Source organism: Elephantulus edwardii, unplaced genomic scaffold (assembly GCF_000299155.1).
Source record: "Elephantulus edwardii isolate Elephantulus edwardi_28Jun2011 unplaced genomic scaffold, EleEdw1.0 scaffold00065, whole genome shotgun sequence".
Taxonomy (NCBI): domain Eukaryota; kingdom Metazoa; phylum Chordata; class Mammalia; order Macroscelidea; family Macroscelididae; genus Elephantulus; species Elephantulus edwardii.
The window spans coordinates 7,884,196-7,902,656 of NW_006399815.1; the positions used below are offsets into that span (position 1 = coordinate 7,884,196).

The 18,461-nt window shown below is 35.6% G+C and overlaps 1 protein-coding gene across 1 annotated transcript in view; it reads left to right on the plus strand.

The window, feature by feature from the left end:
* The window catches only part of LOC102857539 (A disintegrin and metalloproteinase with thrombospondin motifs 20-like), a 280,569-nt gene that overhangs the window by 66,644 nt on the left and 195,464 nt on the right, over window positions 1-18,461 (plus strand). The window contains exons 5-10 of the mRNA XM_006888233.1: window positions 4,312-4,395; window positions 6,509-6,633; window positions 8,605-8,645; window positions 12,550-12,655; window positions 15,002-15,148; window positions 18,297-18,438. Coding sequence (XP_006888295.1) covers window positions 4,312-4,395; window positions 6,509-6,633; window positions 8,605-8,645; window positions 12,550-12,655; window positions 15,002-15,148; window positions 18,297-18,438 — 645 coding nt within the window. The remainder of the gene's footprint in view (window positions 1-4,311; window positions 4,396-6,508; window positions 6,634-8,604; window positions 8,646-12,549; window positions 12,656-15,001; window positions 15,149-18,296; window positions 18,439-18,461) is intronic.

Below are 18,461 nucleotides of genomic sequence, written 5' to 3' on the forward strand. Positions count from 1 at the left end.
ATAGGAAGCACTTTCTCAAACTACCAATTCTTTTTCTACGGTGATTCTATGTATTCCTTCCATCTTCTTTCTGATGCTTTCTTGATCATTCAAGATTTTACTCATATCATCCTTCAGTGTAGCAACTCAAACATTGGATTTCTCTTCAGTTCTTTCAGCTTGAAAATGCTGAGTGAATTCTTCCCTTTTTTTATTTTCTATCTCCAACTCTGCATATTTTACTGTAAAACTTTGCTTTGTCTTCTCAAACTTCCTTTTGAAATTTGTTCATCTCTTTTATTCAGCATTTCTTTTGTTTTTACCTCTTTTTGTTCAAGTGCCATTTTCAGACACACATTTTGGTATTTTATTTCTCCACTGTCTTTGTAACAACTTTTTGCTTCCTTCCTGGATGATATTCTTGATGTTCCTCTATCATTAGTGTTCAGTACCTCAAACCTATTCTTGATGCTTTTTAAATTCAGGTAGAATAGACTCAAGAATAGACTTGGTCTTGTGGACTTGTTTTACTTTTCTTCAGTGTCAATTTGACTTTTCACGTGAGTAATGGTCATAGCATTCCAAACTGCAAAATTTTTCATACAACAATATAAAAATAGTGTGTGATGGAACAGGAAGATATTTTGCAAATTCAGAAAAACATTTTCCATGATACGTTCTATGGAATAGAATATTCAAAAACAAAACCAAAACCAAAAAAACCTTCAAACTCATTGCCATCAATTTTGAATTGATTGATAGCTGACCCTCTATTGGGGTTTTGAAGGTATAATTCTCCCTAATAAGTCACAATATTAATAATAATGGCTATTATGATTGACTTAAGGAGCCTGGTGGCAAAGTGGTTAAATGCTCAGTTGCTAATTAAAAATTGATCAGTTCAAACACACCAGCTGCTCCAAAGGAGAAAGATGTAGCATTCTGCTCTTGGAGTATTTCACTCTTGGAAATCCTTTGGGGCAGTTCAGCTTTGTTTTTCTGTAGGGTCACTGTGAGTCAGACCTGCCTGTATCAATAATAATGGATATAATTACCTCTTAAGACCTGGACTTTATTTGAAATGCTTTTTTACATTAATTTATTTAATTCCTGTAGAAGTCAGATAACTGTTATTGAAACTCAGTCTGCTTAATGTAATGGCTATGATTTATACAGTAAAACAGCAAAAGCTGGAGTCTGTGTAGGGTAAGAATCTGTCAGAGTTGGAAACTATCAGTCTTGTCATCTTGTCACAGTTCTCACAGGTTTCACTGTAACCAATTTTAATTTTATCTAATTCTTGGTAGAATATTTTTTAGCATTTTTTTAAATTTAATTTAGTTTGTTTATTTTTCATTTCAGTGAACCTCTACAGAGATTTTGGAATTCCCTTCATTCATTGTTGCACTCTTCTGCTCGCACCACCCCCCCCATTTGCTCCTCTCCTTGAAAAGCAAAAGAAAAACTCCCCAAATATAATCCACTCTGCAACCCTCATTACGTACTCCTACGATAAAAATATTGCCCGAAAATATAATACTTTTAGACTATTCTCTCCCCCATAGACTTCAATGCGGTAAACATATTTCATCCAGTTTTTCTCAGTCTTACCCCCACTCCAATGCCAGCCTCATTCTACAACAGTGGCACCATATAGCATTTGTCCCTTTGTGACTGAGATACCTCACTCAGCATAATGTCCTCCAGGGTCACCCATTTTGAATAATATTGCATGAGTTCCTTGTTTTTCAATGCAGCATAGTATTCCATTGTGCGAATATACCACAGCTTCTCTACCCATTCGTTTGTTGATGGGAATTTAGGTTGTTTCCAATTCCTTGCTATTGTAAACAAAGCCGCAATAAACATGGGTATGCATATATCTACTTGGATGTCATTTATGGTCTTTTTAGGGTATATTCCCAGTAGTGGAATTGCTGGGTCAAATGGTATCTTTATTTGCAACTTTTTGAGAAAGCGCCACAATGCTTTCCACAGTGGTTGCACCATTTTACACTCCCAACAACAGTGAATAAGGGTTCCAGTCTCTCCACAACCTCGCCAGCATTTGTTGCTTGCTGTTCTGTTAAATTTTGCTAGTCTTAACTGGAGTGAGATGGTATCTCATGGTTGTCTTGATTTGCATCTCTCTCAGAGCTAGGGATTTTGAACATTTCTTCATGTGCTTGTTGGCCATCTGAATATCTTCTTTGGTGTTCTGAAAAATTTACAACCAGGAGAAGATAAAATAGATGAATGGGACCTTCTAAGAATCAAATCCCTGTGCGCATCCAGAAACTTCTCTAACAGGGTAAAAAGGGAAGCCACAGACTGGGAAAAAGTTTTTGGTAATGACATGTCAGACAAGGGACTTATATCTAGAATTTATAAAATACTCGAGCACCACAACAAGATAAAGGAGAATAATCCAATTGAAAAATGGGCACAGTATATGAACAGAATGATATTTTTTTTTCAGTAGGTAAAAACAATGTTGTTGTTAAGTGCCGTCGAGTCACAGGCGACTCATACTGACCCTAAGAAGGAGAGTCCTAGACGCTTGGGTGCCTTTCATTCTCTCTCCAGGTTCGTAGGGTTTCCAGAGGCAAGCTATCATGGAAGTGGATGAGAATGATATATTTTTAAGGAGAGCTCCGGTGACCTAGTGAATGAGCTGTGTGGCCAATTCAAAGGGAGGTGGTTCAAATCTACCATGTGCTCCTCCTTTGCAATTTATAGTCTCTGAAAACCCACGGGAGGGTCAGCTATGAGTCAGTTCGGACTGGAGGGCAATCAATGTTTTGAGAATATACTTCAACATATTCTTTCAAAACACCAGTAATATGTTTCCAAATTCCAGCTAATGATCACTTTTTCAATAAAGTTATAACATCTGTTTCCTTCTGAAGCTCTAAATATGTTTGTGGTTTTGAGCATTTGTGGTTATACTTTATAGCTAATAACACTCATCTTATCATCGTGTACTTCATATCATTGGGATCTAAGTATGGTAATTAGCCATTTAGGAGCCTCATAATGTTTAAGCTCTTTTCTCTGGGGAGTACTTGGCATTCAGATTCTGCAGCACAGAAGTATTCACAACTGTTTTTCATTTTCAGAGGGAAAAGAGCCTTTGCTCATACATTGGTGATGCATTATTTACTCTACCTTGTAATTTGACTTAGAAAAGCATCTATTTTAAATTCCCAAGATCAAAGGCTAACTCTGAAGTAACATATAGGAGAATACTTTGTTTTCTCCAGTAGACATTTTAGAAAAAGCCACAGGTAAAGAGAAATATTTATAAATTGAACTGTAAGTTCTCATAGTTCCCCATTTGAAGTGGATGATGTATAGGGTAGTGCTAAAAGACTTCCTTGAAACTGCCAATCATTTGCCAATCATTTGCCCATTTTTAAATTGAAGTTCCTGTCAAACTCCCTTGATCTATCACCACTCTTGCCAAAACTAATGCTACCACCAGGGTGAGACATCACTCCAGGTAGGGATAAGCTTTGCATTTGTGACTTTATTTGTTTATTTATTTTTATCTGTGACTTTACCACTGAAACAGTAGTAAAGGTACCGGAACCTGTATTTTTGTCTATGCTCGTCTTGTTGTGTCAGCAGTTTTAGAGATGTCTTTGACTCTGAAGTGAGTGGTAGTTCACAACAATCCGATTAGACTTTGAAGCAGCATTGGCTGATGGAATGGTGGTTCTGCTGCTGTTTTCTGTAGCAAATTATAAACTGCATATGTTTCATTCATTCATTGACATCAAATTGAAATCAGCTTATAGTTGGTATTCTATTGGGTTTCTGCAGCTATAAGGCTCATGGGAGGTTGTTACCTATCTTTCTCTTATAGAGCTGCTGCTGTAGAGACATGAGCTTTGAGTTAACAGTGCAATTTCCTACAGACTAGGCCATCCGAGCTCCTTTGTATACTCTTCCGCATTTAAATCACTTAGGGGATCTTACTAAAATGTGAGTCATAGTTACAATTGCCAATCTGATCCAGGTGATATGGGTGCTGCTAGTTCATGGAGCAGTCTTGAGAAGTAGTCTAGGGTGCATGTGCTCACACTTGACTTTACATTGGTATTGTTTGAAATACTTGAATATTTTTGGAAAAAATACTGGGCCTATATTCCACATCCAAAGTTCATCTTATTGTTTAAGCAAGCACCCTGAGTATCAGTAGTAAAAATAATCAGTAAATTCCCATGTGCAGCTAAGTTAGAGAACTTATGTTTGAGTAACAGTTCTAATTAATGTTTGAAAAGAAATAATCACTCCAGATATATAATCCTGTACTTCTTTTCTTTGCAGGTTGCATCCATTTACAAGGATTCAAGTATTGGAAATCTTATAAATATAGCTGTTGTAAAAGTAGTTATACTCCACGATGAACAGGTAAGAGGCATCTCTAAAATTAGCAATTTTAGTTGTGGTAGGGTTACAGTAGTAATATATTTAGATAACTGTATAAAACAGTACAGGCAGTGGTGTCTGATCTTCACTATAGAAGAGGGAAGAATTTCCATCAAAACATCAACAACGTAAAGCTAAATCCCATGAGGCCAGGCATGACCATATGTTCCTGCTTCTTTTATCAATTCTAGCACCCGTTGTCTCCCATTGCTTTCTTTAATAATCTTTACATTTGCTGCTACTTGGTTCACTAATCCATCACAGTGGCCCTGCAGAACTCACAATCAATACTTATGATTATGGAGTTTTTCCTAGGGAAGTTTAAGATTTTACAATTCAGGTTGGTAGCCCCCAGGAAACAATTCTTCACTCAGGACAGCTTCTAGCTTCTTCTCAGGCATGTTCTCAGGCTGGCTTACCTATGATCTTTGCACTTTTGCCCCTAGGCCCTGCATTGCACTTCAAAAACTGTTACTAAGTTTTTGTAATGTTGTTATGTGCTGTACAGTTGAAATCAGTGATAACCCCTCCAAGGGGTTTTCAAAGGCTATAAATTGCATGGGAGGAGATTGCCATTCTTTCTCCCTGGAGCAGCTGGTAAATACCAACTGCCTACCTTTGGATTGGTACCTCCTTAAATGAGACCACTAGAGCTCCTGCAGGTTCTTTTAGTTTTGCCACTTATGTATACACTCCCTCCTCAGTACTCTTGTCAGTAAGCCTAGGCTAGGTTGCTGGACTCTGGGTCCTTGTGGCAACAGTTTTAGTGTAAGTGGGCTGGTCTCATACCCTCCTCTGGTTCTGAACCACCTCAGCTGTTGCTGCTGGTCTGGTCTGGCCTGCTCTGGTCTGAGTCAGTCGTGGTCTTCTGAAGGAATTCCTGGCCCACAGGACACCCGGCACTCTCTGCTGCTTCTTTGTTAATAGTAATAAGGTTCTCATTTTCTGCCTCTTCACCTGCTCAATGTAAGCCTGGTGATATGTCAGAACTAACCAATCCCCTCATTAGTATCCTACATACCTTATTTACCTTATTTGCATGCTCCTTTCCAAAAAGGTCTTATATATCTTAACAGTATTAGCAACATAAGATCTACCTTGTTCAGGCCATGGTCTTTTTGGTAACTTGCTATGCATCTGAGAGTTGTACAGTGGATAAGGATTACAGAAGATTCTTTTGAACTGTGGTGTTGGAGAAGAGTACTGAATGTCCTATGGACTGCCTAAAAATCAAGCATCTACGTCTTGGAAAAAGGCAGCGTGCTCCTTGGATGGAAAGATGATGAAGCTTTGTCTTGCTTACTTTGGACATGTTTCTAGGAGAGATTATTCCTTAGAAAGGGCCATCATGCTTGGGAAGATGGCATGTGGGCAAAAGAGAAGCAGACCCTCAGCTAGATAGATTGATACAGTTAAGTTACTGGAGCAATGGGCTCAGATATGTCAGAGATGGTGACAATGGCACTGGATGAGACAGGGTTCAGATCTGTTCTTTATGGAGTTGCTATGAATCATATTCAACTCAGTGGTACCTAACAGCAAACACTCAGCCATGTAGTTGAAAGCAAAAGCCAAAGGCTAGAAAAGTCACATTGAACAGCCTACCAAAGCACAGTAACACACTGCTTGTTAAGAAAGCATGTTTTGAAATTTATTTTAAATGACTTGGTTTGAGAAGGAACAAGATTTTCTTTTATTATAGAAATAAAATAGAAGTATCTAAAAGTGAATGACAACAATGATTATTGGTAGAAAGTACAAAAAATGATAATCACAATTAATGGTTAAAAGCATTTGAGTATTTGATTTTATAATCCTAGGGTTGAAGGGTTTGAACTGTGCAGTTTTAAAAATATTGTTAGTCTTAAATTTTGGATGGTTACATTAAGAATATCCAAACAGAGGTCAGTCTTGATTGTAATGTTTAGGTATTGTTGAAATATGTGAGTAAATATATGAAGAAGAGATGATGTCACTTCATTTGTCTATAAACATACCATTTGATAAACTGTACTGATGTTGAGAAATTTGAAAGGAAAAGAGTCTGTGGGTTTTTTGACATAGTATTGAATTGCTTTTTGTTGTTGTTGTTTAGAATGGACCAGTAATCAATAGTGATGCAACTGCCACTTTGCACAACTTTTGTTTATGGCAACGAAATCAGAATGTTCTTGATGATGCTCACCCTTCCCACCATGATACTGCTCTTCTTATCACAAGGTATATAGTTCTAGAAATTATCCTTCTAACTACGTTTATTTGCCTTTCCTTTCTTGCTTGGCCATTAATGCTACTTGTTACATAACTACAATACATGGAAATATCCTATTAATACTTTTGGTAGCAGTGTCAGGTTGCAAGGAAGTTAGTAAGCAAATTAATCTTTCTACCATGTTAGTGATAGATAAGAGAATCAGCAATAATGCCTGGAAATGAACAAGAGCAGATTTTGATCATTCCCCACTAGATCTTCCAATGACTTGGAAAGAAGAGCTCTTGAGATCTTTGGTTGCATATTTTGTAGATTACTTTTTAAAAGATGTTCTTTATTTTCGTGTTCAATGTAGGACTTAATTTCCGGACTGTTTTTCGTATGATTATTCTTAACCCTGACTCTTTATCTGAAAGCAGTTTCTGTTACAGTAAAATATATATTTTACAAACACGAATCTACATTGTTGATTCAGACATTTGTATCATGCAATGCTGGTGTTGCATAAATATTTCTATCTAGTTTGTTTCTTTTCATTTGACCAAAAAGTAAATAAATCCTTCATTTCAACATCAACCTCAGAGAAATATCAGGTTTCTAGAGTTCTGAGACAAAGAATAGCTAAAATAGAGTTGATCTGTTTTATCTTTTTCCAAGCTACAGTTGCCTTGATTTTGGAGATAGTAGTACATCACCAGCCTTGATTTTACTCTGGGTTAGAGTCCAAGCAGCAAATATTGGATGTAATGGGCTAAGATAGGAGGTCCAGTGGCTTTGAAAAGAGAGTAAAAGGAAATAGAAATAAAATCGAATGGTCAAGAACTAGTCAATGTAGAAGCGATAATCATAATAGTAATATTAAAGAACTCAGTAAAGTCTGAGAACATTGTTTATCAGAAAGGAGAATAGGCCAGGCTTATAATAGCATTAGATGTTCAAGAAAAATGTTGTATAAGACCTTTAGTATAAAAAATATAAGGATAACTAGTAAAATATGTATGGGGGCTCAAGGAATGAAGGAGTGGGAGCTGACGGCCGAGCAAGAGTAGGAGTAAAACCACAGATTTGCACAGTTTGGTGGGTGGAGGGAGGCAGAAGAACGAAATGGGAAGGATCCAAGTGAAAAGGTCTAATGTGATTGATTTTATAAAACATAATTCAGACTGTATGAAACACAATGTGAATGAAGAATAGAGTGAAGCACAATGTTTATAAACTTTTGAACTTTGTAAGCAAACAAAAAAAAACCCACCCCAAAACCCCAAAAACAACAACAAAAATTGCAGTTTTACATATACCGTGTAATTAGTGGTAGAGACAAGCATAATACACAAAGAAAATTGATGCCTTTGAGCTGTGTTGTTGGAGAAGAGTATTGAATATACCCTGGAATGCCAAAAGAACAAACAGGTTCATCCTAGAGAGGGTGAAACCAGGCTGCTTCTTGGAGGCAAGGATTCTGAGGTTCTTCTGACATACTTTGGACCTGTTGCTAGGAAGGACCAGTTGTTGCTAGGAGAGGGACATCATGCTTGGAAGGGCAGAGAGATGGCACAAGAGAGGAAGACCCTCAATGACATGGATTGATTCAGTGACTTTGCTAATGAGGGTAGGTGTGTCAAAGACAATAAGTTTAGCACAGGATAGAGAAGGGTTCACAGCTGTTGAACATAGGGCCTCTATGAGTTGCAAGTGACTCAACAGCACATAGCAACAACAACAACAACATCAACAAGTTACTTAAATTTCAACTGTTTACAAGAGTAGTACCTGTATAACAGTTATTACTAACTGATATACACAAGTGCTTCATAATTCTACTTTAATCTTCTTAAGTAATTTAATAAGAACTTGGAATTTGGGTGCTGATTTGTGATAATGGTTGCGAATTGTCATAGTGAGAGGTTTTAAAAAAATCTCTGACATATTGTGAAACTATTTTCTAAAAATGCTTCAAAAGAAATCTTTGGTTTTTTTAGGGAAGACATTTGTGCAGAGAGAGACCGTTGTGACACACTAGGTAAGTTATTTTGCTAGTTAAATTAAGCTTTTCTCACTGCTTACTGAAATCTTCAGAATGTTCTTTTAAAGATTTTTTTTCCCCCTTTTCAATTTTACTGACTTTGGCTGTCTATGAGCAGATTAACTAAACCTTTGTTCATCATTGCTGTATGGGATTTACTCACCATCAACATTGCTATATGGCTTATGGCTTGTGCTTAGCATTGGTAATATTATGTGGCCTGTGTTCGTATCTTTATTTTTTCCCTGCTTTTCCTCAAAAGATTGCCAATATCCTAATTTTTATATTTGCCCCTTCTTTTCTCCTTCTTAAGATGTGTATGCACACATGTTCCTAAATAAGATGTGCTTATTTAGGATGTGCATGTTCTCTTTGAATTCTATACACATTCTTAGTTTCCCATGGTTTTCTTAGTATTCTATTTCTGTATTTCTAAGATTCGTCTCTTTTTGCATGTAGTTTTAGCTCATACATTTTTCAGTGCTGAAATTCTAATGCTGACATTCTAATGAGTGAATATTAGCGAGTATTCAAGATAGCCAACCTGCAAGACCATCTTGGTCTGACTACTACTTTGTGAAATTTGAGGGTGAGGTTGCAGTTCAAATAGTATGCACTTTCTCACAGAGAAGATTTCCAGTTGTTTCTACTAGAAGGCAAACATTCAGCATCAGAGCCACTGTAAAAATTCATCTAGCAAGCTCTACGTCTCTGGACCGTAGCACTGTTTTTAGCATGTTTCAGCTAAGTAATTTATCTTCCTCTTATTCATTGATTGCCAACTAGATTTGAGCTCTGTGTGTGTGTGTGTGTGTGTGTGTGTGTGTGTGAGAAAGAGAGAGAGGGAGAACTTGAGAGATTTTTGAGGTATAACCTTGATAGTTCTTAAAAATTGTTAGGCGTTCAATGCTCCTTAACAGGCAGTTTTATGAAGGCTTAGTTTTCTCTGTTTGGAAGCAGGACTGGCATCCACTTCCTAAACAACATGCCTCCAGAAACTCTATGAACTTTGATAAATGTTCATAGTTGTAGAGGGGCTTCAGGCCGTTAGTGCATAGGGTTGCTATGAGTCATGCTCAACTTGGAGGCAATCAACAACAACAACAACAGTTTCTCTGTGTTAGGAAGGCCTTTTAGAAATTGTAATCTTCTATGATTACAGAAGTAGATAACAGCTGATGTAATTTTTATAACATCTCCCATTCTTCCTCTGCCAATTGTTTTGTGGCTTTTTAAGTTCTACTCAATCTATAATTTTAACACTCTTTTGAATATTCTATGTTAATTGTATTTTCTCTTACCCTGTTGAACATTTTTGTAATGATAAAAGCAGGTAAATATAAATTTTAGCTAGAATAAGCCTTCTACATCTTACTACTTTTTAAAAATTGGTTTTCATACAGTAATTAAATTGGTTTTCATACAGTAATTAATTTGCATTGTATTTCATTCATATGCTTGTATTCTATACAGTTCCTCATTTACATTGTTTTTCATACAATAATTCATATACGCTATAAACCATATAATCATTTACCATAATTAGGAAGCTCTGGTGGTTTAGTGGCAAAAAGCTATGTTGTCAGGAAGTTCGAGACCACCAGCTGCTCTGTGGGAGAAGGATGGGGCAGTCTCCTCCCATGCGATTAAATGCCTCTGAAAACCCACTGGAGAGTCATCTATGGGTTGGTTCCAACTTGATGGTACACAACAACAAAATGCTTATTATTATACCAGACTTTCAAGTCCCTATTGAATCTTTCCCATTCCTTTCCTGTCCCACAATCTTCCCAATAAACTCTGTTATTCAAGGGATTTCTACCTTTATCACTTTTCCACCCTCTTCTCTTTTCTCCTTCCCCTTTTGGACATTTATACACATCTTACTAGATATCCCTATATTTTTACAATAATGGTCTTATGCAGTGTTGTCTTTACGACACTGAGATAGTTATGCTCTCTGGACTCTCCCACGTTATACAGCACTTATTATTCAGTGTTACGTATTCTGGATGCTTACTTAAAAATAGATGATTTCACTTCCATGTTCCCATACGTGTTTTGTATTTTTAAGCCACACCTATGTCTTGGAGAGGGGACAGTTAGAGTGCTTTTTGGAGGCAAGAGTGATGAGGCCTCGTCTCATGTACTTTGGGCATGTTGCTGGGAAGTGCTATTCCTTGACAGGGATAAGATGCAAAGGAGAGGAAGATCTGCAACTAGGTGAATTGACATGGTGACTGCTGTAATGGCTCTTGTGTCAGGAAGTGTGAGGATGGCGCAGGATAGAACAGGGTTCAGATCTTTTTTTATAGGGTTGCTATGAGTGGTACTTGACTAGACAGCACCTAACAACAACAACAAAAATAAATCACAGTGACATCTAGAAACAGATTATAAAAGGACAGTATTATTAACATTGTTAAATTAAGGAATAATGATAATAATAATAATATATAATACTTTTATAATACTTTTTACATACATGATATTAAAGTTTTCATGATATAATTCATTTAGCACATACAAGCATTAAGTTTAGAATCAGGAGGAAAATAGATTTCCTCATGTTTCCTACAGAGGGATGTAAAACAATTCTTCTCCCTTCCTTTCTTCCTTGATTATAACTAATACAAAGCTCTTTTGGAGAGTATTTTGCTTGACCGATTTTTTAACAGTGAGGACAGAAAAAGTACAAATCTTTATTTTTCATTGGAAATGTGCTGGAAATGAATTGTTAAATTTTTTTCCACCCATTTTAGATTCCTCACGTTGACTTCCATTTTGGAAGAGGACAAAAGCACAGTAGCTAATACAGATGCATTTATTCTATGTCCTGGGATTTTGGAATGAAAACAAAACAAAACAAAAAAACAACCAAAACCCACCAAACAAACCACTTTTGTAATAAGGAATGATAACTATGTATAAGATCATTATATACATGAAAAAATGATAGTTTTGAAAATAGTATTTACTGGAGAGCAGATATTTTTATAACCAACTGTCAAAGAATAACCATAGCAAAAACAGTGACATATGTGTAATTAGAAAAAAAAGAAATGCTGACTTGCCTAATAAGAGAATCTAAGTCATTTAAATAAATATTTATTTTGAGTTTTCTATTCTATACTATTTTTCTGATACCCTGTAATCTGTAATGATTGCTATCTTTTGTACTAAGGCCATTCATACTAGATAGTTAGGCTGTACAGTTGTGTCTTATTATTTCAGTTGGAGTGAACGGATCATAATATATGATACAGTCTTCATAGTTGGAATACAAATTTAAGTATTCACAAAATTATTGTGTTATATATGTACTCCTGTAGTATTTAAAAACATATGTAGTTTATTAAATATCAGGCATTATGTACTTAGCATATATTTATATTAACTTTGTTATTATGATGATTTAATGTCTATACATTGCTTAAAAGTTCAAAGCCTTATTTTCTTTTTTAAGTGGACTTTTAGCCCTCCTGTTTCTTTACATACTAGTTTTTGTCTTACTTATTCTCTTAATTATTTAAAATCATTCATTTTAAACATTTTTGCCCTTTTCTATTATTCATACAAATGTAGCCTAAACATGTTATCTTTTCTGTAATATAAATTCTTTTGCTTTTCCTGTGTTCACATAAGTTGCTTGCAAGTGAATAATTGTGAATTATTTTCTTCCATAGAAGAGTTCAAGAATTTACAGAAAGCCTTGTTAAAACTGTAGACAAACCTTTCCATTCATCTTCTTTTCATCTTATTAAATGTGCTTTCACAATTCAGGACCACCTCTTTTGTTCATTATATACAGTAATGGCAATGATTAATATGTACAACCTTTGTTCTGACTAAGATTTTGGCATTATTTCCCATTGTGATCACATACAAACTGATTTTTCAGGTTTAGCAAAAGTAGGTACCATGTGCAACCCTCTCCAGAGCTGCGCTATTAGTGAGGAGAATGGACTCAGCGCTGCCTTCACCATCGCCCATGAAATTGGGCACGTGTAAGTGTTTCTGTGGTCTCAGCATTGTACCTGTGGTGGGTCATTGCACAGATGCCTAAAAATCCATCTTTAACCAAGTAATCAGCATTTTCATTGATTTATAAAAAAAGTATCCATGTGCTTTTTATTCTGAAATGCTAACTGTGCTCATTTTTGATCTATGTTAGGTCAGACCAACAGACTAAGCAAAGGACTAGATCTTGGGAATTCTTTTATTTCTTTTACTGTTCTGGTTTACATGAAAAACACTTCTGGCCTCTATCCCTTGTTTTCCTATCCATGACCAGGTACTGTCCTCTTCCATCCTATGGGAGGGCTGACAGGGGCTACAGGCTCTAGTTTCTCCCAATTAATACTTGCAATTCCCACACATTTCTTACTTTTATAGTCTGGAACCTCAGCAAAGAATGTGGCCCATGGAGATTCCATGTTCATGAAAACATGTTTTTAAAGTTTAACCTCTTCTATTCCATAGTTTTTTAATTTAAAAATGGGTATTTCTTATCTGTTCCTCCATTATTAAACATTCTGCTGAGGTTCTATGCTCTGAAAACAGAGGCCATAATTTCCTCATTATTTTCTTGGAGCTCCTGTGGAAAGTCAGAAATACACCCCCAACTAATTATGTGAAACAGTGATTGCAGCTGTACGTGCAGGACTCTTGTCTAGTGATGCTATAACAGAAACACCACAGGTGCACAGTTTTAACAAATAGAAATTTATTCTTTCCCAGTTTTAAGAGGGTAAAAGTACAAGTTTAGAGTCCTAACTCTAAGGGAATGTCTTTTCTCTCTATCAGTTCAGGGAGAAAGTCCTTTTTCCTTCCAACATCTTCAAGTCAGGCATTCCTTGGAGATTTCCAACTGTCCTGCCTTCCCTGGTGTCAAAGAACTTCCCAGTGCAGACACCTGGGTCTAAAAGGATGTGTCCCACTGCTGGCATGTTTTGTGATAGTACTGAACTCTCCCTCCTGTCTCCCTATTCTCTTTTGGTTGCTTCCTTCTCCTTTTACGTCTCGTAAGGTGAAAGACAATAAGGCCACAGCAGCCTAGTGGAAACTTTCCTTACATCAGACCAAGATCATGATGCCATCAAAAAATGTTGAATTCCACTTTTAATCCATTTATAATTATTTGATTTATCAGTTTATGGAGGATAATTACATACTTTCTCTATGTATCATTACACACTTGCATTTTGGAGGGACACAGTTCAACCCATCACAGGACTCCTTTCTTATTTCCTATTATGGAACTGAAACTGTAGACTTGTGTCTCTTGTTTTTTCATTTTCTTTTTCTGACGATACATGAGGCACTACCAGAACAGATTGTTGTTGTTTTGTGTACCAGATAGATGGACTAATTTGAAGTCATTTCTCAAGTGCCTCTTCAAGTCTATTTTAGTGTGATTGAAGTTAATGATCACCATCAGCCACATACTCAGTTGTATTGTTTGCTGAAAGGAGGGGAATGGATCGGAAGAATATCTAAGAGCAATTGAAGGATTGAAGCAACACTGAAGAGGCTCTATTGCTAGATTTTAAGACTGTTAACTAATAGAAAACTGCTCTTGAATAAAATGCCATCTTAGACATTTATTACATTTTTTATTTACTTTGTAAGAGCTCTTTTGATGTCTCTAGGATATGGGTAAGTAGTTTAATTAAAGGGCTGACTTAAATACAAATATCCTTAGGCAAGGTGAAATAGGTGGTTGCAAAGTACCTTCTACACTTGAATTTATGCTTGGACCATAAAGTCCATCCCTATTCCGATAATTTTTTAAATATTGTTTCACTCCTTGTATTTGGGAATATTTCTATTATTTTAGTTCCGTCAGTCATTACCTATTGATTATAGATAGACCAAGAACATTAATTAATCTGTTTCACTTAAAATAGATGCACAGTTTAGAATGATTTAGGAATTCAGTAATTCCTTTTGATATTGTAGCAGTCGTAAATGACCTAGAATTTACTGTGGTATCTCCTTTAACTAATCTTTCCATACACAAGAATATGCATGTTCAAACTTGCAGTGTTTTAGCATGAAAGTTATATTCATATTGTGATGAGGTAAGCTAAAATTCATACAGTCTGATTGTGTATCCAGAAGCTACACCCCCCCCATTCTGCTGACTGAAAATTATAATGCAGTATTTCTTAGAAGTGAGATACGCCTAAACAGGATGATAATCTTCATAATGCTTCATGAAGGGAGCAAGAGTACAAATTCTGTCATAGCGGAGTATTCTGTTACTATGAAAAAACCTAGATTATCTGAGTTTCAATCTACATACTCTGCCTACTAATTTAATGTTCTATTATAATTGTTTTTATTTTTAGGCTTAATGCTCCACACGATGACAGTTTTAAATGTAAGGATATTGTAATAAATGATGAGTATCATGTAATGGCCCCAAGCTTAAATTACCAGACACTTCCTTGGACCTGGTCAAAATGTAGTCAGAAATACATCACTGAATTCCTAGAGTAAGTCTCAAGTATATTATTTTAGTTGAATAATTAAAAATATTTAAATGGTGAAAATTTGTGTGCTTTTGTAAGGTGTTTCATTTATTTATTTAGTCTTTCCATTTAGGTTTACTTTTATTATACAAATAGATAATAAAAAAGAAGAAAAGAACTATACAGATATTATTTAACTTCTACAAAGTATAAAAAAAGTTTTGTTACAGTATTTTTTGGTTTTGGTGGGTTGTTTTTGGTTTTTTGTGTTTTTTTTTTTGAGGAGAAAGTCAGACCTTATTATTGCTATTTTACTTGGACCCTTCATTATGATGAAAACTCTTACAGGGAAAGCTTGTTTTTGTTTGTTTGTTTGTTTGTTTTTTAATAATTTTAATGAACATTTACAAAGAATTTGGATTTCCATTCATTCATTGCTGCACTTCTCTACCTGCCCAGCCCTCTCCTCCTGCCCCCCAGTTCGCTCCTCTCTTTCAAAAGTAAAAGAAAGATTCCCTCACAGGGAAAGCTCTTAATGAAAAGTACAATATATATCCTTCTGGATTTTTTAATTCGCAGAAGCTACAAGATAATACATTTTTTAAAAGGTTGGGATGTTCCCAAAAAGCAAGATAGAGGCAAAGGGATGAGAGTCTGTGGGTGTACAAACACTTTGGAGAATCTTCCCACCTCTTAAGTTGGAGTCTGAACCAAATTTTCTTCCCTTGTCATTCCCCCTGCCTTTAGATTCTCAAGTTCCTAACTCTTGTTATCCAAATGATTTTGGGTAAAAACATGTTTTTTTCACTAAAACTTAACAAAGAGGCAAATTCAAATCCTTTCCAGATAGTCTTTTTGTATAAATATGATGATGCTATGCTTTTTTTTGCCAACTGTATATTCTGCTTGCCATTTTGTTGTTGTTGTTTTTGTTATTGTTGTGTTCCATCGAGTAAGAACCAATCCATAGCTGATACTCCAGAGAGTTTTCAGAGACAATTATTTGCATGGGAGGAGATAACCTATACTCCTCCCACAGAGCAGGTAGTGACCTCGAACCACGTGCCTTTGGGACTGCAGCTCAGCTTTTTACCACAAGACCCCCAGAGCTCCCTACTTCTCATTTTAGTATTAGAAATTTCTAGTTTCCTTTCTCTAGAAAAAACCCCAAAAAAATATTTTGGAATATATTACCGTAAATATATACTACATTTTTAATCTTTCCCCATCACCCCCAAAATCCCTTGCTGTCAAATCGACTCACTCAGAGCAACCTTGTAGATTAGAGTTGAACTACTTCTAGAGTAAGGCAGTAAATCTTTAAGGAAGCACATGATTTGTTTCTCTCCTACAGAGCAACTAATGGGTTTGAACCACCAAAATTCTGGTTAGTAGTAAAATTATTTAACCACTTAATTATCAGAGCTCCATATTTATAAATAGCAGTGGTTATTAATGTCTAAAGAAACTTGATTAAAATACACAGTGCATAGTTGCTGATATGTAATACAATTGCATTGTAGCTTTATTCAATTACTGAGGAATTGATGAAAAATATCAGTAGTTATGATTCTTCTTTTGGAAGGGATATTATGATTTTCTTCAATACAAACTTTAAAAGTTACATATTCCCCCATATGGGGGAGAGAATAGTCTAAAAGTATTATATTTTAGGGCATTATTTTTATCGTAGGAGTATGCAATGAGGGTTGCAGAGTGGATTATATTTGGGGGTAGGGGGTGGGGTTTGGGGAGGCGCGGGGGGGGGGATTGTGTACCAATGAGGGAGTTTTTCTTTTGCTTTTCAAGGAGAGGAGCAAATGGGGGGGAAGGGGGGAGGGGTTTGTGCAGGGAGAAGGGTGCAACAATGAATGAATGGAATTCCAAAATCTCTGTAGATGTTCATTGAAATGAAAAATAAACAAACTAAATTAATAAAAAAAAGTTTAAAAAAAAGTTACATATTCATTTTGTTGTCAAAATTAATTTTTTTTGTCAATAAATGTTTCCCAGAAGTACTTTTGAATCATTTCAGTAGAACAAATTGTTACTTTCAACTCAGTTGAAATGATTAAACTTTTTACATCTTGCTTTTATATTAAATTGTTGTTATGTGCCTTTCAGTTGGAACTGACTCATAGCTGACCCTCCAGCAGATTTTCAGGGACAGTGAATTGCATGGGAGGAGTTTACCTATCTTTCTTCTGCGGTGCAGCTAGTGGATTCGAACTGTGTGCTTTTGGGATTGCAGCACAGTTTCTTTGCCCTAGTTCACCAGAGCTCCCTTTTATATTGGATACTACATGATAAAATAGGAGAAAGATATATACATAAACTACTTATATTATTTATCATATATTTTAGTAGTATATTGTAAGTTAGTGCCATTATGTTTTCAAAGGTAAGGAGACTTAGACTCAAGAAGAATAAATAACTTATTTGGTTTCATACAGCCCAGCAAATGGTAGACCCATAGACAAGGTCTCAAAACCAGAGCTCTTAGCTCTACTTCTTTCTTGAGAGACCTCTTATTGAGAATGACATAAATCTTAAAATTCTATTATTTAGAAATCATTAACATGCTTTCTGAATTACTTTAAACAATTTTCACATTGGATAACTTGTACATTGCAAAACAAAAAAAAATCACCTCAAGCTCATTGCTGCCAAGTTGGAACTGACTTATAGTTGACCCTCTAATGAGTTTCCAAGTGCTGTAAATCACAGGGGACAAGATTACCCATCTTTCTTTTCTGGAGCATTTGGTGGATTTGAACCATGTGCCTTTAGGTAATTCAGTACCTACTAGGTCAATAAATGAAGTATTATTATTGACCAGCAAAGTAGAGGAAAAAAGTGTGATAAAAAAGAATGTATATTTCCTAAATTTGTTTATTTACAATTTATTGATTGATTTATTTTTAAAATTATAACCTTAAATATCATAATTGTAGAGATGAAGTAAAATAAAAATAATAGAAAGTCTTTTGTAAACTGTGAGGGTATTATTAAATGAAAAACATTACTCCTTTTAATATGTTAGTTTTTAAATTGTGTAGAAAATAATTGTTAATTCTCCTTGAACATGAAGAAATATAGAAACTATGATAAAAATCCTGTATTGAAATACCTCCATTATATTCACAATGTTTTGTTTTTTTCATTCATGAAGTATTGGTCAAGGGGAATGCCTCCTCGACAAACCCAGTGGAAGAGTATTTGATCTGCCATCACAACTTCCTGGATTGATATATGATATAAACAAGCAATGTGAACTTATGTTTGGTCCTGGATCACAAGCATGTCCCTTTATGGTAAAAAAACCAAAACCAACAGC